We start from the raw sequence: 25,631 nt of genomic DNA on the forward strand, positions 1-25,631 counted from the left end.
GGAGTGGAAGGGGAGGGGTTAGGAACCGGAGAGGAAGGGGTGAGGGCCGTGGGAGAGGCATAGGGAGGAGGGGCCACCAGATCTCTTGGGGGAACAGAGAAAGCAGAGGACTCAGAGACAGGAGGAGTCAGCTTAGCTCGGGAGGGTGGAGTCGGGGGGCCATGGTGAGTAGGATTTGGCTAGGAGAGCACGTAGTGCACAGGGTGGGGCGAGAGCGCAACGCCCAAAAGGCCTGAACATAGGGGACCTCAGACCATTTTCCCGTTCTCCAGCAGTAATTATCTAAATCACGGAGGACGTCAAAGTCTAGTGTCCCTGTGGCTGGCCATTGTGAGCCATTATCTAGGGAATACTGAGGCCAGGCCTGTGAACACAGAAAAGTGAGCTGCTTGGGGCGGATATCTCTCTTTAGCCTTAGAGTCTGCAGGTTAGCCAGCAGGCACTCTAAGGGGGTGGAGTATTGGGGATCGGGTTTGGAGGCTGTCGATCCCATGACGACCACGGGGCGTGGAGGCAACCCCCGCTGTCTGAACGTCTTCGGACGAGTCAAGGGGAGCCAGAGGTCCGTGTAGTCGCGGGGAACGTCTTCCTCACGACCGCAGGGACCCGGAAAGGCCGAAGCCGGAGGTCTACTCAGCCGCTGGGGACGTCTCTCCACCAGCTGGTGACCGGGAGGGCCCAGTAAGTGCGCACTCGTTACGGGGCCCTAGGAGGTGGTCGTCAGGGAGTGCAGGCCCCAAAGCCGAAGGGACTTACTCCGTATCCTGCCGTCCAGGGGGTTGGTCAGCCGCCTGGGTCCGAGGCTTCCGCGGCGGTGGAGCTCGAGGGGGCCTCAACGGCGAGTGCCGGGGGCCCTCACCTCGAGCCCCACGTTGGGCGCCAGATGTTAGAAAAAACGCCGCGGGAGGAAAAAAGCCGCCTCTAATGACCGGTGGTAAAGGCTTTATTGAGTGGTCGCTCTCTGGCAGAACTCCCGGGGGCGGGTGAGTGAGGAGACAAAGGGAGTCTGCGAGGTATGAGAGGGTGGGGAGGGGTTTTATAGCCAGGGCCGGCGTCCAGGCCAGGTCTTTTCATATAAGGAAGAAAGCACGGGCTACAGCGGTGGTCAGTGTCCGAGGGCTCTATGTTGGTACCTGATTGGACCAGGCTGCAGGGGGTCGGTCTCCGGAAGTTTAGCCAGCCTCCGGAATTTGCCGTACAGCACTTTCCCGGGGCATGCCCCTACCTTTCACTTGGCAGTTAAAATTTTCCCATTTCTCCACATCTTGTAGGCTACAGGTTTGAGAACAGGTTAGACCAATTATAAAATAAGCTACATTTTTTCCCGTGCATTGTTGTTGTTGTTCAGTCACTAAGACATGTCTGACTCTTCAACCCTGTGAACTGCAGCATGACGGGCTTCCCTGTCCTTCACTATCTCTGGGATTTTGCTCAAACTCATGTCCATTGAGTCAGTGATACCATCCAACCATCTCATCCTCTGTTGCCCACTTCTCCTTGTGCCCTCTCTGAATGTAATGAGTAGTAAATTGTGAGCCACTACACATGTACAAGCTAGATTTAGAAAAGGCAGAGGAACAAGAGATCAAATTGCCAACACCCGTTGGCTCATAGACCAAGAGAATTCCAGAAAAACATCTATTTCTGCTTCCTTGACTACACTAAAGTCTTTAACTGTGTGGATCACAACAAACTGTGGAAAATTCTTAAAGAGATGGGAATACCAGACCACCTGACCTGCCTCCTGAGAAATCTGTATGCAGGTCAGGAAGCAACAGTTAGAACCGGACATGGAAAATGGACCAGTTCCAAATTGGGAAAGGAGTATGTCAAAACTGTATATTGCCACCCTGTTTTTTTTTAACTTATATGCAGAATACATCATGCAAAATGCCAGGCCAGATTAATCACAAGCTAAAATCAAGATTGCCAGGAGAAATATCAATAATCTGAGATATGGAGATGACACCCTAATGGCAGAAAATGAAGAGGAGTTAAAGAGCCTCTTAATGAAGGTGAAAGAGGAGAGTGAAAACCTGGCTTAAAATTCAACATTTAAAAATCTAAGATCATAGCATCTGGTCCCATCACTTCTTGGCAAATAGATGGAGAAAAAATGGAAACAGTCACTTTCTTGGGCTCCAAAATCACTGCAGAGGGTAACTGTAGCTATTAAATTAAAAGATGCTTACTCTTTGGAAGGAAAGCTATGACAAACATAGACAGTGTATTAAAAAGCAGAGACATCACTTTGTCAACAAAGGTCTGTCTAGTCAAAGCTATGGTTTTTCCAGTGGTCATGTAGTAGTGAAAGCTGGACCTTAAAGAAGACTGAACGCTGAAGAATTGATGCTTTTGAACTGTGGTGTTGGAGAAAACTCTTGAGAGTCCCTTGGACTGCAAGGAGATCCAACCAGTTAAAATGAGGGCTTGAGATTTCAGATTTTGAGAGAGTCAATTCCTAGGCAGGTTGATAAGAAGTCCGGGGTCCCTGAGGATGAGAGGAGTCTGGGGTCTCTCAAGGAGGGGAAAAGGACAAACTTTTTTTTTTCTTCTCTACATTCCTTAGTCTTAGTCACATAAAACATTTTTTCTTTAAGCCCAGAACTGATGATTGCACAACAAACAATTCAGTTTAAACTCTGTACTAAGGATTATATAACAACAATGTATCCTGTTTGAGGACAGTTTCCCCTTCCTGAAAACCTCCTGGCTAATCCTGTTATCTTAAAATGTAAATTGTGGGAGTGGGTCTAGTAAGAACTTTACAATCTTGAGACATTCTTTTGATTTATTTTAATAAGAAATTTAAAAAGTATATGACTCCCTTGCCTAGACTTAGGGATGGGGGCACTCTCCATCCCCCTCCTGATGTCTATGTTAGATGCATTCTCTGTCCCTTTTCACTTTAATAAAACTCTGCTACACAAAAGCTCTTGAGTGATCAAGCCTGGTCCCTGGTCTTGAAATCTTCTTCTTCAGAGATCATGAATCCGACACCGTTCACTGTAAGTTATCAATTTTAGGATCTTGACTTTTAGGAACAGGTCAGTTTGCAAGTTGGAAAACTGATTCTTCAACTTACTGGCTGTATATCTTGGACACATTGTTTAAGCTTCCTATGTTTCAATTTTCTCATACACAAAATGTACTAATATTATTCTCACTTTACACGGGGCATGCAAAACTTAAGTTTAGAAACTTTGGCTTTAATAGCTCAAAAATTTTGATAATTGTGAGAGTGAAAACTTTGATCTAGACTTTTAGGAAATCAGTGACTTGGCCTGATTTCTGACAAAAGAAGGAGAGGATAAAATTTGGGAGTGGTCTGAGGCAGTATGTTCTTGGCGAAGAGGACATTTGAGTGATTCATGCATGTGAAAAGGAGGGACACAGAACTGTGGAAAGATGTGTTCCTCCTGGTACTTAAATCCTAGCATCTAATCCTAGCATCATTCATTAGTACCTAGTTTCATTATTTCTTGGCAGTCTTCCGTAGAGTTAGCATTACACATTACTTAAAAAATTTTTTTTCTTACTGTAAAATACATATAAAATTTACCATCTTAGATGAACCCTTTTTAAGCGTACAGTTCACATTGTTGTGCGACCATCACCCTTATCCATTTCCAGAATTATTTTCATCTTGCAAAACTGAAACTCTGTACCTATTAAAACAGTAACTCTCCATCCCCACTACCTGCCCCCCCAGCCCCCACCTGTAGAATTCTACTTTCTGCTTCTGTGATGTTTGATCATTAACCACCTCATATAAATGGAATCAGTATTTTCAGTATTTTTCTTTTTGTGACAGGCTTATTTCATTTAGCATAATGTCTTCAAGGTTCATTCAATGTTATAGCATATGTCAGTGTTAGAAAAACACCGCGGGAGGAAAAAAGCTGCCTCTAAGGACCGGTGGTAAAGGCCTTTTATTAAGCGTCGCTCTCGGGCAGAACTCCCGGGGGCTGGTGAGTGAGGAGACAAAGGGAGTCTGCGAGGTATGAGGGGTGGGGAGGGGTTTTATAGTCAGGGCCGGCATCCAGGCCAGGTCTTTTCATATAAGGAAGAAAGCGCGGGCTACAGCGGTGGTCAGTGTCCGAGGGCTCTATGTTGGTAGCTGATTGGACCAGGCTGCAGGGGGCCAGCCCCTGGAAGTTTAGCCAGCCTCCGGATTTTGCCTTGCAGCGCTTTCCCGGGGCATGCCCCGACCTTTCAGTCAGAATTTCATGCTTTTTTAAGGCTAGTAATATTTCATTGTATAAACTTCACATTACTTTTTGTTATATCAAGAACTTTGGCCCTTTATAACATGTTTCTTATATTTTGCACACAGGAAGGGTCACCATACATAGTCAGGTCAGTGTTTTCCCTCTAGGATTTCAGTTCACCTTTTAAAGGGAGGAAGTGAAGGCAGAACAAAGACAGGAGTGGGAACGGACTAAAATAATCATTCAAATGAGTAATTATTTCCTGGACAGTATTCCTGGCTAGATATGTAAAACAGCAGGCCCCCAGAGCTAAACTAAGGAGTTAGATTTGGGGTGAGGGGGTTATTGACTCATATATTTATTGGTAACAGTTTTATTGAGATATAATTCATAGGCCATACAATCCATTGATTTAATGTTATTTAATTCATTCGCTTAACTTCATTGACTTTTCACATATTCAGAGTTGTACAACTGTTATCACAAAATCTTAGAAAATTTTCATAGTCCCTGAAAGAAATCTTGTACCAGTTTGCCATCATCCCCAGGTCCCTCCTCAGCCCTGTGCAACCATTAATCTACTTTCTGTCCATACAGAGATGCCTATTCTGGAAATTTCATGTAAATGAAATCATATAATATGTGCTTTTTTGTGACTGGCCTCTTTCACTTCATTCAAGGTGCATCCATGTTTTAGAGTGTATTGATAATTCATTTCTTTGTTTACTAGATGAAAGAAATAATAGCAGGAATTCATTTATTTTTATTACTCAATAATATTCTATTCTGTTGATTATACTGCATTTTATCTACTCATCAGTTTTTGGACATTAGAGTTGTTCCTATTTTTTGGCTATTATGAGTAGCGCTGCTTTGAATACTCATGTATAAATTATGTAGACCTATGTTTTAATTTCTCTTAGGTATATACCTAGAGGTGGATTTTTTTTAATGTTTTTATTTTATATTGGAGTATAGTCGATTTATAATGTTGTGTTAGTTTTAGACATACAGCTGAGTGATTCAGTTATACATATATCCCTTCTTTTTCAGACTCTTTTCCCATATATGTTGTTACAGAATACTGAGTACAGTTTTCTGTGCTATACAATAAGTCCTTGTTGATTATCTGTTTTTATATGTGTGTGTGTGTGTGTGTGTAGTAGTGTGTACACGTTAATCCCAAACTCCTAATTTATCCTTCTCCGGCAAGGAGTTAGATTTTACAGGACCAGAAAATGAATTTAGGAAGCTAAACTAAGTGTTCACTTCTTTTTGTATTCTTATTTAAAACTGTAAAGGAGAGTGGAGATACATGCTGAGGTGGCAACCACTGAACATTCTCTACAGGCCTCCGTGTGACAGAGGGGAGGACGGCATACACTTTTAGCAACTGGAGTAGATGTTAGGAGACTTTCTACTCTAAAGGAGTTCTCCTCTGAGTCGTTTCCACTCTGTGAGCTCAGCTGAGACCTAGGACAGCCCAGAACACAAGGACCCTCCCTTCACATCCGCACGGACCACTGTCAGTGTGGGCTAGTCTCTGATTCTCCTCTCCCGACCAGGAACCGGACCGAAGAGCCGGTGCCAGTACCTTTCCCCAGGATCGGTCTCTGAGGAGGCAGAGCTCTCACACCTCTGACCTCCAGGGTCAGTGGGTCTCTGGGAGAGTTGCCTGGAGTTCACCCTCATCACACCTTATCTGGCTCAGGAGACTCACTCTTCATCTACTCATCACTATTTCTCGCCCAGGTTTTCCCCTAAAGCAACTCCCTGGGGGGAGCTATTTCCCCGAGTACACAGCGACACTGCCCTGTTAATCACTTTCTGGGCGGAGGTGGTGGCAGTCCTCCGACAGGAAGCTGAGGTTCCTTCCCTGTTCTGAATTGAACATCAAGATTTTCTTGGCTCTTAGAGTCTCTCATGTCTCTCCACTCCACCCCCAACCCCATCCCGGCTTCCTTTTATTTATTTTTTAAAATTAATTAATTTAATTGGAGGCTAATTACTTTACAATATTTTAGTGATTTTTGCCATACATTGACATGAATCACCAGCTTCCTTTTAAAACTTGACTTTGTTCCTGACTCTGGACTTTAATACTGACGTCATTTAAGGATTTGGAGACAATGGGCAAAATATTTCTTCCTTTGTAGTGTAGGGGGACTAGTTGGAAAACTAATCTCCACTAGAGGGAGACTTCATCTTAAAAAAGAAAACGATATGAAATTTGTGATGTTTAATGGAAGTAAAGTATAGAACATGTAGAGGAAGTATATAATTAATTTATACAGCTGTTGCATTTAGCCAACTATCTCTTTTAAAAAAAAAAAAAAAGCTGTTATTTCCACATTATTTTCACAATAATTCATTTTATGTAGAAATTACTTTTTGTTTTTAACTTAATTTTATAATTATGTAAAATATTTACATAATTACTTAAATATTTGCATAATTTACTTCCCTGGTGGCTCAGACGGTAAAAGCCTCTGCCTACAATGCAGGAGACCTGGGTTCGATCCCTGGGTCAGGAAGATCCCCTGGAGAAGGAAATGGCAGTCCACTCCAGTATTCTTGCCTAGAAAATCCCATGGATGGAGAAGCCTGGTAGGCTACCGTCCATGGGGTTGCAAAGAGTTGGACACAACTGAGTGGCTTCACTTTTCTTTAACTTAATTTTATAATTATGTAAAATATTTACGTATTTTTTACATGTAACATTTGGGGGGCTTCCCTGGTGGCTCAGTTGGTAAAGAATCCGCCTGCAATGCAGGAGACCTGGGTTTGATTCCTGCGTTAGGAATATCCTCTGGAGAAGGGAATGGCTACCCACTCCAATATTCTTGCCTGGAGAATTCCATGAACAGAGAAGCCTGGTGGGCTACTGTCCATGGGGTCGCAGAGTTGGACACGACTGAGTGACTAAGCACATATACAAAATATTTACATGGTTCTAAAATCAACTCTAGGGGTACTCTTTTGCCCCCTTCTGATGCCTATGTCAGAAGCTTTCTCTATTTCCTTTATACTTTAATAAAACTTTATTACACAAAAGCTCTGAGCAATCTAGCCTCGTCTCTGGCCCCGGATTGAATTCATCTCCTCCGGAGGCCAAGAATCCCGCGTCTTATCATTCAGCAACAACCTTTCATCTTGGGGGCTCGTCCGGGATCCTTTAGGACAAGATGGGCCTGATAATCTATGTGAGCCTACTTCTGCTGACTCCAGAAATCCTGAGTCTGCCGTTTGATCCTCAAGACAATGCCTCCCTGTCCTGGGCTCACTCCTATGCTGCATTCCACAATCGGTCTAACTGCTGGGTCTGCGGAGCACTCCCCTCTTCATCAGTGGAAGGCATCCCGTGGTGGACATCTCCACTTCAAGGAAAAGACTTTCTCCAAGTCTGCGAATACCTTCGACAACAATCGCATGTGATACCTCTTCTTAAACTGATGACATCTAACAACCTTAAGATGGACTGATGTAACTATGGACATAATGTGACTTTTCATTTTGATTTTAACTTGGTTTAATGACTATTTTGCCTTACATCTGGAACTGTATAATGCGGTTTTCTAACCGTCTAAAAGCTTTTAATTTACAAATAGTTGTCCGAGCTCCTATGAGTGCCACAGCCTCCTTCAACTATTACTTGGAGCCCCTGGATCAGACATCCTCACTATGAGGATTAGGAGAATATGTTGCCTCACCAATTTAGGGATAACGCCCCTTGTCAGCTCGGAAGCAGTTATGGAATGAGAACGACTCCCCTTTTCCCTAGGCAACATAATTCTCCTAAAAGAAAAGGGGGGAATGAGAGAGTCATTTCCTAGGCAGGTTGATAAGAAGTCTAGGGGACCCCAAGGAGAGAGAGGTCTGGGATATTCAAGGAGGAAGAAAGGACAAACTTTTTTACTTTTTCTCCTCTACATTCCTTAGGATTATATAACAATAATGTATCCTGCCTGAGGACAGTCTTTGGATTAAACCCTCTGGCTAATTCTGTTATCTTAAAATGTAAATTATGGGAGTAGGTCTGGTGAGGTCTTTGCAACCTCCAGACATTCTTTGGATTCATTGGAGAGTATATAACTCCATTGCTAACACTAGCAAAGGGGTACTCTTTTGCCCCCTTCTGATGCCTATGTCAGAAGCTTTCTCTATCTCCTTTATACTTTAATAAAACTTTATTCCGTGCTTAGAAAAAAAAATAAAAAGATAAAATCAACTCTACAAAACAAAGTATATTCAAAGAAATTTATCTTCTGTCTTTTCTGAATTATTTCTCCTCTCTCTCTAACTTCAGTTCAGTCGCTCAGTCGTGTCCAGCTCTGCAACCCCATGAGCCACACCATGCCAGGCCTCCCTGTCCATCACCAACTCACAGAGTTCACCCAAACTCATGTCCATCGAGTTGGTGATGCCATCCAGCCATCTCATCCTCTGTTGTTCCCTTCTCCTCCTGCCCCCAATCCTTCCCAGCATTAGGGTCTTTTCCAATGAGTAATCACTAATCATACCACTTATTTTTCCAACGTTGTTTTTTCTATTAGAAACACACATGTTTATCAGTTCAGTTCGGTTGCTCAGTCATGTCTGACTCTTTGTGACCCCATGGACTGCAGCATGCCAGGCTTCCCTATTCATCACCAACTCCTGGAACTTTCTCAAACTCATGTCCACCAAGTAAGTGATGCCATCTAACCATCTCATCCTCTGTTGTCCCCTTCTCCTCCAGCCTTCAGTCTTTCCCAGTTTCAGGGTTTTTCTAATGAGTCGGTTCTTCCCATCAGGTGGCCAAAGTATTGGAGTTTCGGCTTCAGCATCAGTCCTTCCAATGAATATTCAGGACTGATTTCCTTTAGGACTGACTGATTTGATCTCCTTGCAGTCCAAGGGACTCTCAAGAGTCTCCTTCAACACCACAGTTCAAAAGCATCAATTCTTCTGCGCTAAGCTTTCTTTATAGTCCAACTCTCACATCCATACATGACTACTGGAAAAACCATAGCTTTGACTAGACAGACCTTTGTTGGCAAAGTAATGTCTCTGCTTTTTAATATGCTGTCTAGGTTGATCACAGCTTTTCCAAGGAACAAGCATCTTTTAATTTCATGGCTGCAGTGATTTTGGAGCCCAAGAAAATAGTCTCTCACTGTTTCCATTGTTTCCCCATCTGTTTGCCATGAAGTGATGGGACCAGATGCCATGATCTTAGTTTTCTGAATGCTGAGTTTTAAGCCAACTTTTTCACTCTCCTCTTTCACTTTCATCAAGAGGCTCTTTAGTTCCTCTTCACTTTCTGCCCTAAATATGGTGTCATCTGCACATCTGAAGTTATTGATATTTCTCTGGCAATCTTGGTTCCAGCTTGTCCTTCACTCAGCCCAGCATTTCTTATGATGTACTCTGCATATAAGTTAAAGCAGGGTGACAATATGCAGCCTTGGTATACTCCTTTCCAGATTTGGAACCAGTCTGTTGTTCCATGTCCAGTTCTAACTGTTGCTTCTTGACCTGCATACAGATTTCTCAGGAGGCAGGTCAGGTGGTCTGGTATTCCCATCTCTTGAAGAATTTTCCACAGTTTGTTGTGATCCACACAGTCAAAGGCTTTGGCATAGTCAATAAAGCAGAAGTAGATGTTTTTCTGGAACTGTCTCACTTTTTCAATGATCCAACGGATGTTGGCAATTTGATCTCTGGTTCCTCTGCCTTTTTTAATATATCTCCTTTTAAATATAAACTATAGCACACTATTCACATGTCGTACACCTTTCTTTATTCACTTTAAAGTATTTCTTGGTGATCACTCCATAACAGCATCTTGCTCACTGCTTTTTTACAGTGAAAAAGTACTGTGTAGTACTCCTTTTAGTGGAGGTACTATATTACTGACAGGCATTTGGGTTGTTTCCAGTTTGTAGCTATTATAAATATGTTGTATACAATAGTGTACACTTTTCATACTTTTGTTAGAGTACCTTTGGGATGGATTTCTATTTTTTTAACATATATAGTCATCTTTATTAAAGTTCACAATTACATTAGAAATAGATGGATTTCTTTAAGACATGCAGATTCTCATGGGCACCTACTTTCCACTTTTAAGACTGATAGATAAAAAGGTCAATATCTTAGTGTCATTACATCAAGTTTTCACCAGGTAGGAAACCTGAAAAGGTCTCTTGAGCCTTCCAGGTCACTATACTCTCTAAGACTTGCCCATATGGTCTCTGGCATTTCTTGTAAATTTCAGTAAGTGCCTGGGCAACAGAACACTATAACTCTGCTGGGTTTTAAGGTGCAGTTCCAGGGGTTAAATATCATACCTATACACTTCCAAATCTCCAAGGCTTATCTTCAATTAATGTATTACTTTGCTTAGTGTTTCAGGAGGTAAAGAATCTACCTGCAATGCAGTAGGATCTAGGTTCAATTCCTTGGTCAGGAAGATCCCCAGAGAGAAAAGAATTGGTTCCACTCCAGTATTCTTGGCTGGAGAATTAATTTTTACTTTACTAATCTCCCTGTCAAAGAAAGACTCCAAAGCATTGCTAACTGTGAAGTCGGTGAGCTCCTCTTCTCTCCTCAAATCCAATTGTATTTGGAGTCCCAAACGAAGTGCTGCAAAAGAGGGAAAACCTTAACCCAACTGCACTTCAAAACAGGTTACAACAATTAAAAAAAAAATTCACTTCAGAGCAACCCAGATCCAGACAGACTGCTATAGAGAGCTGTTTCCTGCATGGTTTTTCCCCCCAGTCATTGTCCACAGGACTCTGAGAAGATGTAGGAATATGCAGGCGCAGACTCAAGGCCCAGCTTCATCTCCAACGTTGTGGAAAGGGACTGTACATCACCGGGCAGAGCCCTATGCTCCCGTATGCCACCTGGACAGAGCCTGGGGAGAGTGAAGGGATGGATTTCTAAAAACAGATTGCTTAATCAAAAGGCACTGATAATCGTGCTAGTTAGATAGTGTCAAAGTCTCCATTGTGGAGGCTGTACCATTTTACATTTCCATACTCAACATACGAGAATGCCTGTTTCCTCACAGACCCATCAAGAGAGTATGTTATCAAAGTTTTGGATTTATTCAGTCTCATGGGTAAGATGTGCTATTTCCATGTACTTTTAATTTCCATGTTTTCAAAATTATGAGTAATACTGAACACTTTTCATATGGTTAACAGAAATTTGTATGTCTTTCTCTGTGATAGGCTCATTTTATCAATTCATCTGTGGAGATGAGCATACTTTTTTTTTTTACCCTGGATCAATTAATATGATAAACTACATTAATGAATTTCCTTTGACTCTCCATTTTTGCATCCATGGAGTATTATCCACTTGTTTATGATACAAATTTTTTTATGTACTGTTGACTTCTGTTTACTAATGTCTTATTTAAGATTTTTATATCAGTATTAACAAGTGAAGTTGATCTATAGTGGTTTTTGTTTAGTCTTTGTCATGATTCCAAAATTTAGGTTTGGGGATCAATATTACACTCACTTCAGAAAATGAATTTAAAAATTTTCCTCTTTTGCCATGTTCTAAAATAGCTTGAAAAGCTAAGGATTTATTTTTTTAAGTTTGATATTATCTTCTGTGAAACTATCTGGATCTGTTTTGTTTTGTGGGGTAACTCTAATCAGTTTCTCTAATTTTTTTATGTTAAATGGTCTGTTTTTACTTTGTCTCCACATGAATCAATTCTATTAAATTGGGGTTTTACACAAAATTATATATTTAATGTAGATTTTCAAACATATTTACATAGGCTGTTTTAAAAATTCCTCTTCTATCTCTTTCTTTCTAGTTTCATGTATTTGTGCTGAAATTCCCCCCCCTCCATGTTTTTTGAATAGTTTAGCTAAGAAGTGGTCAATTTAATTTTTTCAAAGAAACATTTTGGGTTTATTTGTTAGTTCTACTTTTTGTTGTTGTTTTCAAACCCATTAGCCATTGACTTTCTTTTGACTAATTTCTTCCTTTTGTTGTTATTTGGTTTGCTTTGCTTTTCCCCCTAGTTTTTTGAGTCATAATGTTTATTCATTTATTTTTGCTTTTAAACTTTTATTCATTTATTATTATAAATCTTTCTCTGACAGCTGTTTTAACTATTTCCCATAGTTATTGTTTTCATTATTAATATTTTCAATTTGTTTTGCATTTTTCCTTTGACCCAGAAGTGGTTAACAGCAAGTTTTTTAATTTCCCACTTGGAAATTTAAATTGGACTTTATTGAGATTTTTTTCTGTGGCCAAAAATGTTTCCAGTTGGCACAGGTGGTAAGGAATCTGCCAGTGTAGGAGACTGTGTCAGAAGGAAATGGCAACCCACTCCAGCATTTCTTGCCTGGAAAATTTCAAGGACAGAGGAGCTTGGTGGGCTATAGTCTGTGGGGTCACAAAGAGTCGGACATGACTGAGCACACACATCCCATGCCAGAATATGAATGTACCACATTTTTGTGATTTTTGTGAATCCTTTATATGCATTTGTTGGTGGGGGGGAGTCATATTCTCTATTATCAAGTTTCAGAGTTTAATATATTTTAAATATGCCTTATTTATTGTGTTGTTTAGGTTGTCTGTATCTGTACTAATTTCTTGTCACTTTCTCTCCCTAGGTCTGACAGATTTGTTAAAGTTCCTATTATTATTAGTGTGTTTCTATTTCTCCCCATTTTAAGTATAATTCTTCTGATTTTTTAATTGTGATAAAAATTTCTTTTAAACCTTTTAAGTTAGAATCCTACTTTCTTGGATAATTACAATTGCAACCCCTGCTTAAATTACAGAAAAAATTCTGGTACATTTTTAGTCATTTATTTTTAGGCTTCCTGAATCTCTTCAATTTAGATATATTTCTTTTATACAGCATAGTGTTGGAATTTGCTTTTGTAGTCAATATGAAACTCATTTTAACAGGTGAGGTAAGCTTATTTATATATTTGTTGATGTAGTCAATATGTCTGGCCTTAGAGCCGCCTTACTTTTTTAAAAAAAAGTTATTTATTTTTGGTTGCACTGAGTCTGTTGCTGTGTGCAGGCTTTCTCTAGTAGCAGAGAGTGGGGGCTACCCTTTAATCGGGACCTGAGGGCCTCTCATCGCATCGGCGTTCCTTGTTGTGGCGCACGTGTTCTAAGAGGCTTCAGTAGCTTCAGTAGCTGCACAGGCTTCAGTAGCTGTGGCATGCGGGCTCAGTAGTTATGCGGTAAAAGCAGGCTTAGTTGCTGTGCGGCATGTGGAATCTTCCCCCACCAGGGATCGAACCAGTGTCCCCTGCATTGCATGGCAGATTCTTATCCACTGTACCACCAGGGAAGTCCTGCCGTATGGTTTTATCTTACATATTTTTTGTATATTTAGGTCTCTCACCATATGATCTATGTCATTTGCGTCCTCCCTCCTTTTTAAACATATCTTCTGATATTTAAAAGAGTTTATATTTTTGTACTAATGGTTAACTTTATCCTAATACTTTTATTGTATAATACATAAGTTCTGTCTCTTTTTGGCTATTGTCTATATGAGCATGTGAGATGATCAAAAATGTATATATTGGTCTCTGCCCACATTTTTCCCACACAGCTCCTGACCCTGGTAAATACCTAAGTGATAAAGGCTCTAGGAGCATCTTTTATGCTAACATTTGTCTTTGCTAACATTTATGCTAACATTTGGTCTTTGATCCTGGTTCCTAACAGAGTGCTTGGAATTTCCTGGGTAATAGGGGTGCTTTTGTTCCCAGTGAGGTGATTCTTGGTGGGCTCCTGGATGAAAGCTGGTCACAGAAAGGCCAAATCATGATTAGAGACTTAGAATTCAACCCCACCCCCATTCTCTGTATAAGGGAGAGGTGCTGGAAGTGGAGTTAATGATGGATTAGGCCTGTGTGATAAAGCCTCCATGGAAATCCCAATAAGATAAGTAAGGTTTGGAGAGTTTCCAAGGGGAGTGGCAGGCCTGCAGAGGATATGGGAGCTCCACACTGCTTCCCACACACCTTTCCTGAGCATCTCTTCCATCTGGAGGTTCATCGGTATCCTTTATCTTATTTTTTTATAAATTTTTGTTTTGACTGTCCTGGGTCCTCGTGGCAGCACACAGGCTCTCTGTTGCGTCGTTCGGACTTCTCTTTTTGTGCCGCGCAGGCTTAGCTGCTCTGTGGCATACGGGATCTTAGTTGACCGACCAGGGATTGAACCCAGGCCCCCTGCATTGCATGGTGGATTCCTAACCACTGGACCACCAGAGACGTCCCCTCTCACTGCCTTTTATAAAAAGCAGTAAAGATTACTTTCTTGAGTTCCATGAGCCATTCTAGCAAATTACCTAAGCTCAAGGAGGGGATTATGGGAAGCTCTGACTTAAGAGCTGATTGATCAGAAGCACAAGTAGCAACCTGGACTTGCAATTGGCATCTGAAGGGTAGGAGGGCAGGCAGTCTTGTGGGACTGAGCCCTTAACCTGTGGGATCTGATGTTGTAACCAGATATTATCTCCTTGAGCTAAATTGTAGGATACCCAGCTTGTGTCATGGAATTACTTGTATGGGTAAACCCCCCCACATCTGGTGTCAGAAGTGTTGTAATGAGATAGTAGTGTGAGAGTAAAGGAGGACTGGAGTTTTTCCTAATATAGAGAAACATTGAAAAACTACCTAGGAATCTCTTGATCCCACCCCTCCACCTGCCCACCTATTGCTTTCCTCTAGCACCTTCATATGTGGTACTTAGTATGTGTGTACTCAGTCATGTCCGACTCTGCGACCCCATTGCAGGAAAGAAAATAGGCTCAGAAATTTGTAATTTATAGACAATTTTTGAAATAATTTCTATATTTGCAGCCATCCATTTCTTCAGTGTTTACTGTGTAAAGATCTATTCTTCAGTTCCTATAAAGGAATATATAGAAAACAGGAAGTTTAAATAATTCTAAGTTGGGCCAATAGCTGGTTGGATAAGATCCTCTTAGCTCAGGAAAACAGAAGAAAGCCAAGCCTCCACTCTTAAGACCCACCATCACCTGCCCCATTGAAACAGCATGCAGGGCACTTTGGAGCCATCTGGAAGAAACCTTCAAGAGCTGTTTGCTAAACTATGTAATAGATGAGATGATACTACTCTAATAGTAGAAAGTGAAGAGGAACTAAAAAGCCTCTTGATGAAGTGAAAGAAGAGAGTGAAAAGCTGGCTTAAATTCAGTATCCAAAACCTAGGATCATGGCATCTGGTCTCATCACTTCAAGAAAAAAATAGAAGGGGAAAAAGTGGAAGCAGTGACAGATTTTATTTTCTTGGGTTCCAATATCACTGTGGAGGTAACTGCAGCCATGAAATTAAAAGATGCTTGCTCCTTGGAAGAAAAGCTATGACAAACCTAGATAGCATAATAAAAAGTAGAGACATCACTCTGCCAACAAAGATACATATAATCAAAGTTATGGTTTTTCCAGTAGTCATGTATAAATGTGAGAGTTGTACCATAAAGAAAGCTGAGTGCTGAAGAATTGATGCTTTAGGATTGTGGTGCTGGAGAAGACTCTTGAGAAGCTGAAGCTCCAATCCTTTGGCTACTTGATGCGAAGAGCTGATTCATTAGAAAAGAACCTGATGCTGGGAAAGACTGAGGGCAAAAGGAGAAGAGGGCGACAGAGCATGAGATGTTTAGATAGCATCTCAGACTCAATGGACATGAACTTGAGCAAACTCTGGGGGATGGGAAGGACAGGGATTCCTGGCGTGCTGCAGTCCATGGGGTCTCAAATAGACATGACTTAGTGACTAAACAACAACAACCAAGTTTTCACTAATGAGGCTACTAATGATTCTTCTGGTTTAAAAAATTGCCATGGGGGGAATTCCCTGGCCATCCAGTGGTTAGGACTCCGAGATTTCACTGCCAAGGGCCTGGGTTCAATTCCTGGTTGGGGAACTTAGATCCTGCAAACTGCATGACAAAAAAAAGGAGTGGGGGAATTGCATAGGAAGTAAAATACACTGATAGTTCAAGTAGAAACTTTTGACTGTTACCAATTAGAAAGCACTAAATGAGATAGTTTACCTAACAATGCAAATTTTTCTTTAATGTCTGGGAAGAGATGCAGGATAAAAGCAAACTTGGAGATCTAACCAATCTATCAAGGCTGCAAGATCTCTGATACATGGTTGGAGAGGGTATGACCTCTAGAAGGCAATTTGGCAGTATCTATCAAATTGCATGTAACTTTTGACTTCACAGTTTTACTTCTATAAATTTATCATACAAATATACTTACACAATGAAAAACAACACATGTACAAAGCTAGTCACTGCTGCATTGTGACAGCAAAAGTTTAAAAACAAACTAAATGTTCAACAACAGGAAACTGGTTAGATAAATTATAATACATCATGAGTGTGATATTATGCAGCTGTAAAAAAGCAAGGAAGCTCTTTATGCACTAATATTTAATGATATTCAAAATATATCTTTTGATCTTAAAAGCAAAGTAGTATGTATGCTATAATATATGCAAAAGGTAATGAATAAAATATATTTTTCTATGTATTATTTCTATCCCTTAAAAAATTTGTTTTATTTTTATTTCATTTTGTGAAGCATGTGGGATCTCAGTTCCCTGATCAAAGAACAACTGTGCCCCTTGCATTGGGAGCATGAAGTCTTAACCACGAGACCGCCAGGAAATCCCTATTATTTCTATTCTTGAATATGCACAAAAGCATGGGAAACTACACAAAAACTGATAACTGATTGTGGGAAAGTTATTACCTATTTTTTTAAAAGAAGAGCCACTGCTTCAAAGCAAAAGTTTTACCTTCTATGGTCTCTCTCCACTGAAACTAACCAGCATGCTTTCTGTTCTTCCCATTCTCTCCTACTGTTAGTTAAGACCCTTTCTTATAAGGTTGCAACAAAGGTATGAACCCAAGTTATCTCAGGATGGTGGCTGTCAGTGAGGGAGCAAATCAGTTGGCTGACTTGCAGAGAAAAGAGATGGAGGAAAAAAATCTCCCTTCCTGATCATGTTCTATCGTCCAGATTCTAATACCCTCTGAGGTCCAAACTATACTTTCTACTTTTGAAATCTGTTATAAATATCCTATAACTTTATAATAAATTCCCCCCTTTTCTGTTTCAGGTAACCTGAATATGTACTTCTTTTTACTGGGCAGTCTTGAGCCAATAATAATGCTAAAATTATTGAACACTTATTATTCATCAAGCACCTACTAGGCATATTACATATGTTTAATGCTCAAAACTAAAATTATGCTCATTTCACACCATAAGGGTACTCAGATCCAGGAAGATAAACTAACTTATCCAAAGTCACACATTTAGGCAGAACTAGAATTTAATCCAGGCAATCTGATTCCAGTGCTCAAGGTGGTAGCTGCCCTCAATTATACAGTTTATACATTTCCTCTAGACACAAGGTAAATTTGTTGTTCAACGGCAGATGATCCCAATCCAATAAAAGATTTCCTCATGGTCTAAGGAACAGTATGAAAAGGCAACAAGATAGGAGACTGAAAAATGAACTCCCCAGGTCGGTAGGTGCCCAGCATGCTAGTGGAGATCAGTGGAGAAATAACTCCAGAAAGAACGAAGAGACGGAGCCAAAGTAAAAACAAACCCAGTTGTGGATGTGACTGGTGATGGACGTCTGACGCTGTAAAGGGCAATACTGCATAGGAACCTGAAATGTTAGGTCCATGAATCAAGGCAAATTGGAAATGGCCAAACAAGAGATGGCAAGAGTGAACATCGACATTTTAGGAATCAGTGAACTAAAATGGACTGGAATGGGTGAATTTAACTCAGATGATCATTGTATCTACTACTGTGGGCAAGAATCCCTTAGAAGAAATGGAATAGCCCTCATAGTCAACCAAAGAGTCTGAAATGCAGTACTTGGGTGCAATCTCAAAAATGACAGAATGATCTCTGTTCGTTTCCAAGGCAAAACATTCAGTATCACAGTAATCTCAAGTCTATGCCCCAACCGGTAATGCTGAAGAAGGTGAAGTTGAACGGTCTATGAAGACCTACAAGACCTTCACAAAAAACTAAAAGATGTCCTTTTCATTATAGGGGACTGGAATGCAAAAGTAGGAAGTCAAGAGATGTGTTGAGTAACAGGCAAATTTGGCCTTGAAGTAAAAAAAGAAGCAGGGCAAAGGCTAACAGAGTTTTGCCAAGAGAACACACTGGTCATAGCAAACACCCTCTTCCAATAGCATAAGAGAAGACTCTACACATGGACATCACCAGATGGTCAATACCAAAATCAGATTGATTATATTCCTTGCAGCCAAAGATGGAGAAGCTCTATACAGTCAGCAAAAACAAGACTGGAGGCTGACTGTGGCTCAGATCATGAACTCCTTATTGCCAAATTCAGACTTAAATTGAAGAAAGTAGGGAAAACCACCAGACCATTCAGGTATGACCTAAATCAAATCCCTTGTAATTATACAGTGGAAGTGACAAATAGATTCAAGGGATTAGGTCTGATAGAGTACCTGAAGAACTATGGATGGAGGTTCACGACATGGTATAGGAGGCAGTGATCAAGACCATCCCCAAGGAAAAAAAAATGCAAAAAGGCAAAATGGTTGTCTGAGGAGGCCTTACAAATAGCTGAGAATGGAAGAAACACTAAAGACAAAGGAGAAAAGGAAATATATACCCATTTGAATGCAGAGTTCCAAAGAATAGCAAGGAGAGATAAGAAAGCTTCCCTCAGTGATCAATGCAAAGAAATACAGGAAAACAATAGAATGGGAAAGACTAGAGATCTCTTCAAGAAAATTAGAGATACCAAGGGAACATTTCATGCAAAAATGGGCTCAAAAAAGGACAGAATTTGTATGGACCTAACAGAAGCAGAAGATATTAAGAAGAGGTGGCAAGAATACACAGAAGAACTATGCAAAAAAGATCAACATGACCCAGATAACCATGATGGTGTAATCACTCACTTAGAGCCAGATATTCTGGAGTGTGAAGTCAAGTGGGCCTTAGGAAACATCACTAAGAACAAAGCTAGTGGAGGGGATGGAATTCCAGTTGAGCTATTTCAAATCCTAAAAAATGATACTTTGAAAGGGATGCACTCAATATGCCAGCAAATTTGGAAAACTCAGCAGTGGCCACAGGATTAGAAAAGGTCAGTTTTCATTCGACTCCCAAAAAGGCAATGCCAAAGAATGTTCAAACTACTGCACAATTGCACTCATCTCACATGCTAGCAAAGTAATGCTCAAAATTCTCCAAGCCAGGCTTCAATAGTACATGAACCGAGAACTTCCAGATGTTCAAACTGGATTTAGAAAAGGCAGATATATAGGTAGATACAGATTTTCATTGCAGCAATGTATGTAACAGCAAAAGACTGGAGATGACCTAAGTATCATCTAAATTAGACTAAAAAATACATGACGGTATACCCTAAAATGAAATAATATACTGCTATGAAAAAATTCCCCAAAATGGTCAAAAAAGCAAATCACCAAACAATGTGGACAGCTTACTCCCATTAGTCTAAGAATGCATATAACATTTCTGGAAGGAGACACAAGAAAATAATAACAGTAGTTGCCTCTGAGGAGCAAGAATGGGAGCTGAAGTCAGATGGAGATTTGCTTTTTACTAAATACCTTTCTGTAAATATGAAACTTTTTTCCCCATGTACATTTTTTTAATGAAACAAAAACTAGTTAACTAAAAAAATAAGAGTGCAACCATCATATAATATTACATCTCTATCAGAAAAGCATACCAGCTAAAGATAGAAGTTCTATGAGAGATGATGCTTGCTTAACTATAATCATGGCTTTAGGGACCAAAATATTATCACTCTAGAGAGTGATGAGAACCACAGAGACTAAACACATGAGCCTCGTTTCCAGAGCTCATATTGTCCATCTGTTAACTAGCTCTAAAATAAGAGCTGCTTTTAACTCCATCCCTAGAAGTGTATGAGTGTTCTTGTACTTGGTGTATTGATTGGGATGACTTTGGGGGAAGAAGGAAGGGAGAAGGATTGACAATCATCCGTTAAAATGCTCTCCTGGTTTTCAATGATCTTTTTTTTTTTTGACAACTTATTTCTGTTTTTTTCCTTTCATCTTAACACCTTACACATAAACTTTATAATTCAGAAAGCACAATTCCACTTTCTCCCTAACAATCCAGTAGATGGGTCTGATAACATCATTTTAGATGAGTCTCAGAGAGGTTGCCTAATCCAACAGGTATTAGGTTTGTGTCCTAGCACCACCACTTAATCTTCTAAATCTGTTACTTTCCACACTACAGCCTTCTTTCATCATCCCTGCTCAATCTCATGGCACCAACTCCGGATTCCACCTCAACCCAGCCAACATCAAGCACCTGTATACTTAGGCCCTATGATTCTAGAGAGTGATGGCAGAGACAGGAGTCAATTAAGGACAAAGGATAAGATATGTTTTTCTTTCTAGGGACAAATCTGAATCAACTGCTTTTTAGAACATCATTTCTTCCTTCTTTCTGAGAAAATGAAGTAGTGGACCCTATAAAGAGGGTCTTGGCAGCACTGAGCACCTACCATACTATGACATTATCTAGATACTTTATTCACTTTACCTTATTTCCCCTGTAAAGGTTCTATTATCTTCACAATACAAATGACTACAGAAATTCAGTGAAGCGATGTCAATTGCTTTATATCACACAGCTCCTATGTTCCTGTGTTAAATAAGGACTCAAACCGCAGTCTCTGGCTCTAAAGTATGTTGTACATTACACCACTCCACCCAATGAACAAATACTGCTTTTGGGGCTCCATGATTTGCAAGGGTGGTTAAAGAGCCCAGTCAAAGACAACCTGGAAGTTCTTAAGCATGCTAAGAACCTGGAAGTTATGCTAGAAAAAAGTCAGGGCTGCTATTCAACCAATTTTCCCATATTTATTTACTCTGTCCCTCACATCTCTAAAATGAAAATGCACCTAAGTTTCAGGGGAGAATACTGGGGGCACTATCAGCCAATAAAATGAATAACAAGAAGCAAAAGGCAGCCCCTGCTAACTGCGAGGCGGTCCTGGAAGGGCTGCCTTCTGTGGTTGCCAGGCAACAAAGGTAAACAGCAGGAAGTGGCAGGATCATGGCCACTAACTACAGTGCCAACCAGGTAAGCACTTTTTTTCCATTTCTTTAACATTTAATTTTGCCTTCCAGAGTCCACCTTTTGCCTGACCCCTCCCATAGGATTCTGATTACTGAATAGACCAAAAAAAAAAAAGTGCTATATGATAGTATTTTTTTTTTTAAACCTCCTTGGCTCTCAAGGGAGGGAGGGCCCAAAGGACAAGTAATAAGTATTTCTGGGTCAAGTTTGTAGGCTCTAACCCAGAGGTCAGCAGATTTTTTTCTGTAAAGGGCCACAGAGGAAATATTTTAGGCTCTGTGGGCCAAGTGATAAAATCAAAGATACTATATAGGTATGAGAGAAAACATTTTCCATAAATTTTTGACAAAATTCAAAATATAACAACAGTATAATTTTTTTATATTATTAATGAAAATAATGAAATTCTTATAGGATGAGAAAATATTTTTGCTTAATTGGGATACAAAGTGTTCCCTTTTATCAAATCAACTGCAAATGTTCATCTATTAAAAACAATTCTTAGCTTTCTCAGGCCATCTCAAAACAGACAGGAGGATAGATTTGGCCCATTGGCCAGAGTTTGCTGACCCCTGGTCTAGACCAGCACTATAATAAAAAGATAATGTGAATCACAAATGTAACTTCAAATTTTCTAGTAGCTACATGCTGCTGCTGCTGCTAAGTCACTTCAGTTGTGTCCGACTCTGTGCGACCCCATAGACGGCAGCCCACCAAGCTCCGCCGTCCCTGGGATTCTCCAGGCAAGAACACTGGAGTGGGTTGCCATTGCCTTCTCCAAAGCATGAAAGTGAAAAGTGAAAATGAAGTCGCTCAGTTGTGTCCGACTCTTAGCAACCCCATGGACTGCAGCTTACCAGGCTCCGTCCATGGCATTTTCCAGGCAAGAGTACTGGAGTGGGTTGGTAGCTACATGAGAAACATTTAAAACAAAAAGTTAATTTTAATAATATATTTAATTTAGCCTGGTAAGTCCAAAATATTATTTCTAACATTTAATCAATATTTTAAATTATAATTAGATGTTTCACATTCCCTTTTTTTTGGGTACTAAATCTTCAAAATCCAGTATTCTTTATATAGCTGACCCTTGAACAAGGCAGGGATTAGGGCACAGATCCCCACGCAATTGAACATCTGCATCTAACTTAACAGTCAGCCCTCCATATCCAGGGTTCCACATTCACAGATTCAACCAACTATTGATCATGTAGTACTATAGTACATATTTTTTGAAGAAAATCCGTAAGTTAACTTGCACAGTTCAAACCCATGATGTTCAAGGGTCGACTGTACATACAAAGCACCTCAATTTGGACTGGTCACATTTCCAGGGCTCAAGAGCCACATGTGGCTAGTGGCTTTATGTTGAACAGCACACAGACAAAATGACTTACATCCTCTTTGCAGTGAGTTAAAGCTTCCTTAGCATGGTTGTTCATGCCTTTGGTCTTCAAATCTAAAGAACTGTGTCTAGCTATCATTTCCTGGGCTTGGGACCTGAGTTTCACGGATTCTCATCTCTCTCTCCACAGTACGAAAAACCTTTCTCACCCAAGTATCTGCAGAACTGGTCTCTTGCCAAGCCAACAAAAGAGGTATTCCAGCTTCAGTTCACCCTCTTTACGTCACAGTCTGTGTAATTCACTGGCACCTAAACTCTTTCAGCATCCTTTGGATTCCCATAGCCTCCTCTCCTTCAGCCCTTAATTCAAATTTAAGCCCTTCAGATACTCTCTCCCACTTCTCCACTCCATCTTTACAAGCACTCTTCTCTCCACCTCTACCCCAGAGGATTTCTTCCCATGAAGGCTACACTCAGATTATTGCCGATGATCGTGGTCATCTGCTGCCTTCAGTGCCCCGTTCCAAGGTGAGATATTCATCTCCATTCTCATCTAGAAAGTTAAAGAACCAAGGCATAGGACTGGAGTAACAGAGGGAAGACTTGTAATCTCCTGCAGCCACTGCTTGGAAAATTAAAGTGCAATCTAATTCACATTGTAACAAGAGTGCTCCCAAACTTCCAGCCAATAGGATAGGTTTAACACCCAGAACTCCTTAAGTTGATGAATGATTGGTATAAAATGAACACCTTCAGGTGATAACACTTATATAGTGGGTACCCTGCCAAATTTAGGCTAAGGATGTAGAGTTTAAGCCAGTGGAGGTAAAGGGGATTAAAAAATTAGGGCCATCTAAATAAGAAAGGGGGAAGAGATTGGGTAAGTTATGCTTTCAGTCTTGTCTCATGACAATCCCAAAGGTAAAAAGATGGAACTAAGATGAAAAGAACAGACCTGCCAATAGGCCAGTTACTGGGAGTGAGAAGCCCTGCTGAGGAATCCCATCTTTTTCCATTTAGGCAAGTCCTTGGGGCTCCTTCATGGGCACCTGGCAAATGCCTCTGAAGATACCCCCTGCTCGGGCAATCCTGACCTCCCGTACAGCTGCTGGTGCTGCCTCCCTCACCAAATGGATACAGAAAAATCCTGATTTACTTAAGGCCTCCAATGGGTTGCGTCCTGAAATCTTAGGCAAGGTATTTACTTCTTCCACTTAACTAACCTCAATCCTATTTTCTTTTCAACCTCAGAAATGCCTATTGTTATACTACCACAATCCCAGCAGGGGGAACCTTTAACCAATTCTGTCTTATCCTGTTTAGTCCTTAAGCAACCTCTTCGGCCTGAAGGGATAAGCTAAGGACATCTTCTCCACCCAACCCATCTCCCCCCTTCACACAGTACAAAATGATCTGATCTCAAGGGGAGGTTAACGGTACCAGTTTAACTCTTATTTGAAACCTGACTTCTTGCCCATGGGATAGGGAGAAGGGGATTTAGAATTGAGATGGATTGAGAATGATCTAGGCCTAACTGGAAACATAATTGTCTCTTCTGTTCTACCCCTGACAGCCCCATGATCCAGACAGTCAGAAGAAACTCAGGAAGTCTATCACAAAGACTGTACAACAAGCACCAAGTCCCACCATAATCCCAAACTCCCCAGCCTCAAATCTCAATTCCCCAGATCAACTCCAAAGCTCACATCCCTCTGCAGGTCACACTCCAGGTCCCCAAAGCCCACTCAACTCTCCAAAGTGCCCATCTGGAAGCCCGTGTTTGCCCTATGCAGGCCGTAATGTAGCTGAGATCCAGAAATGCAAACCTGCAACTCCATAAGGGACTAAGGGACTGAGTGACTTAAGGAAGATCCCGCCTTAATCAGGGAAATTACAGATGGGAATAAAGGCAACTTTGTAAAATAAAACTTTTTTTTTTGTTCTTATTGGAGTATAGTTGCTTTACAATTTTGTGTTAGTAACATTGTATGTTGAATCTTTTACTGACTTGAAATTTTTCTCTTCAGCTCTTGAGGTAGGAGGTAGATGGGCATCCCCCCCAACTCCCCCAAGGTAAAGCGATTGGAGATTCATTCCCAATAAACTGAAACACCACTCCAAGATGAGAACAGCAGGACAATTAAGGGAGGAGGCTGGGCCCTGCTCAAACCACTTATTTCTCACTCTGGAAGTCAGGAGATCTCCCCGACCACACATGCGCCTAGGCTCCTTGCAGGCAAAAGCGGAGAGCAATGTCAAGGGATGCTCTACCCATAACACCTCTTCAGTAGAATTTACCTTGGCTAAGAGATGTGTGCAATCACATGAGAATCCTGATATACCACATATGGACTGTGAACCAGACAAATCAAAATGATTGGCCAAAGGAAACCAACAAGAAATGCCTCATAAAAGTAATTCAAACTGCTCTGAGGGCGCAAGTCTGGGACAGTCTGCCTGTGTGCCTATCCACATGTATTATACTTTTTCCTCTTAATAAATACCTTACTTGCTTCACTACTTTCTTTGTGGGAGTTCTTTTCTGCAAAGTCGAAGGGCCAGGGCCCTTGCCAGTGACCACTGGTCTAGTAGCTAGGCTTTGGTGCTTTCACTGCTGCGGCCCAGCCTCAATCTCTAGCTGGGGTACCAAGCCCTGCTCTAAGCTGTTGCGGGCCGAGGCCATCCAAGATCACTCTGGCCGCCTCTTTTAACCCATAATTAGAAGGGTTGGAGGAAATAAATAGGGAAAGCAACATGACAGTGGCTTGGGGTAGAACTAGGATTTTACTCCAGAAAAGACCAGACCAGGAGGAAGATGGTCTGAATTATATCAAACAAAACCTCAAATAACCAGTCTGTCACTCCTACCCCCCTCACTTT

At 40.9% G+C, this 25,631-nt stretch overlaps 1 protein-coding gene and 1 non-coding gene across 4 annotated transcripts; one reads left to right on the forward strand and one right to left on the reverse strand.

The window, feature by feature from the left end:
• Positions 1-237: 237 nt before the first annotated feature.
• CFAP126 (cilia and flagella associated protein 126) lies at positions 238-25,258 on the forward strand. 3 transcript variants are annotated; one of them, XM_061120277.1, is made up of 6 exons: positions 238-681; positions 11,272-11,322; positions 22,942-23,004; positions 23,199-23,279; positions 23,772-23,948; positions 24,325-25,258. In XM_061120277.1, the coding sequence occupies exons 2-6, from the start codon at positions 11,287-11,289 to the stop codon at positions 24,589-24,591; spliced, it is 624 nt and encodes a 207-aa protein (XP_060976260.1). In that variant the 5' UTR covers positions 238-681; positions 11,272-11,286; the 3' UTR covers positions 24,592-25,258. The 3 variants fall into 3 exon arrangements, with proteins under 3 accessions (XP_060976260.1, XP_060976259.1, XP_060976261.1); XM_061120276.1 differs by lacking the exon at positions 238-681 and having other exon boundaries at positions 10,867-11,322; XM_061120278.1 differs by lacking the exons at positions 238-681; positions 11,272-11,322 and adding an exon at positions 20,762-21,409.
• LOC133041816 (small nucleolar RNA SNORA73 family) lies at positions 10,947-11,155 on the reverse strand. The gene has a single exon (XR_009689380.1). It is a non-coding gene; the product is annotated as a small nucleolar RNA SNORA73 family (small nucleolar RNA).
• Positions 25,259-25,631: the final 373 nt, after the last annotated feature.

This window comes from Dama dama, chromosome 20 (assembly GCF_033118175.1).
Source record: "Dama dama isolate Ldn47 chromosome 20, ASM3311817v1, whole genome shotgun sequence".
Lineage (NCBI taxonomy): Eukaryota > Metazoa > Chordata > Mammalia > Artiodactyla > Cervidae > Dama > Dama dama.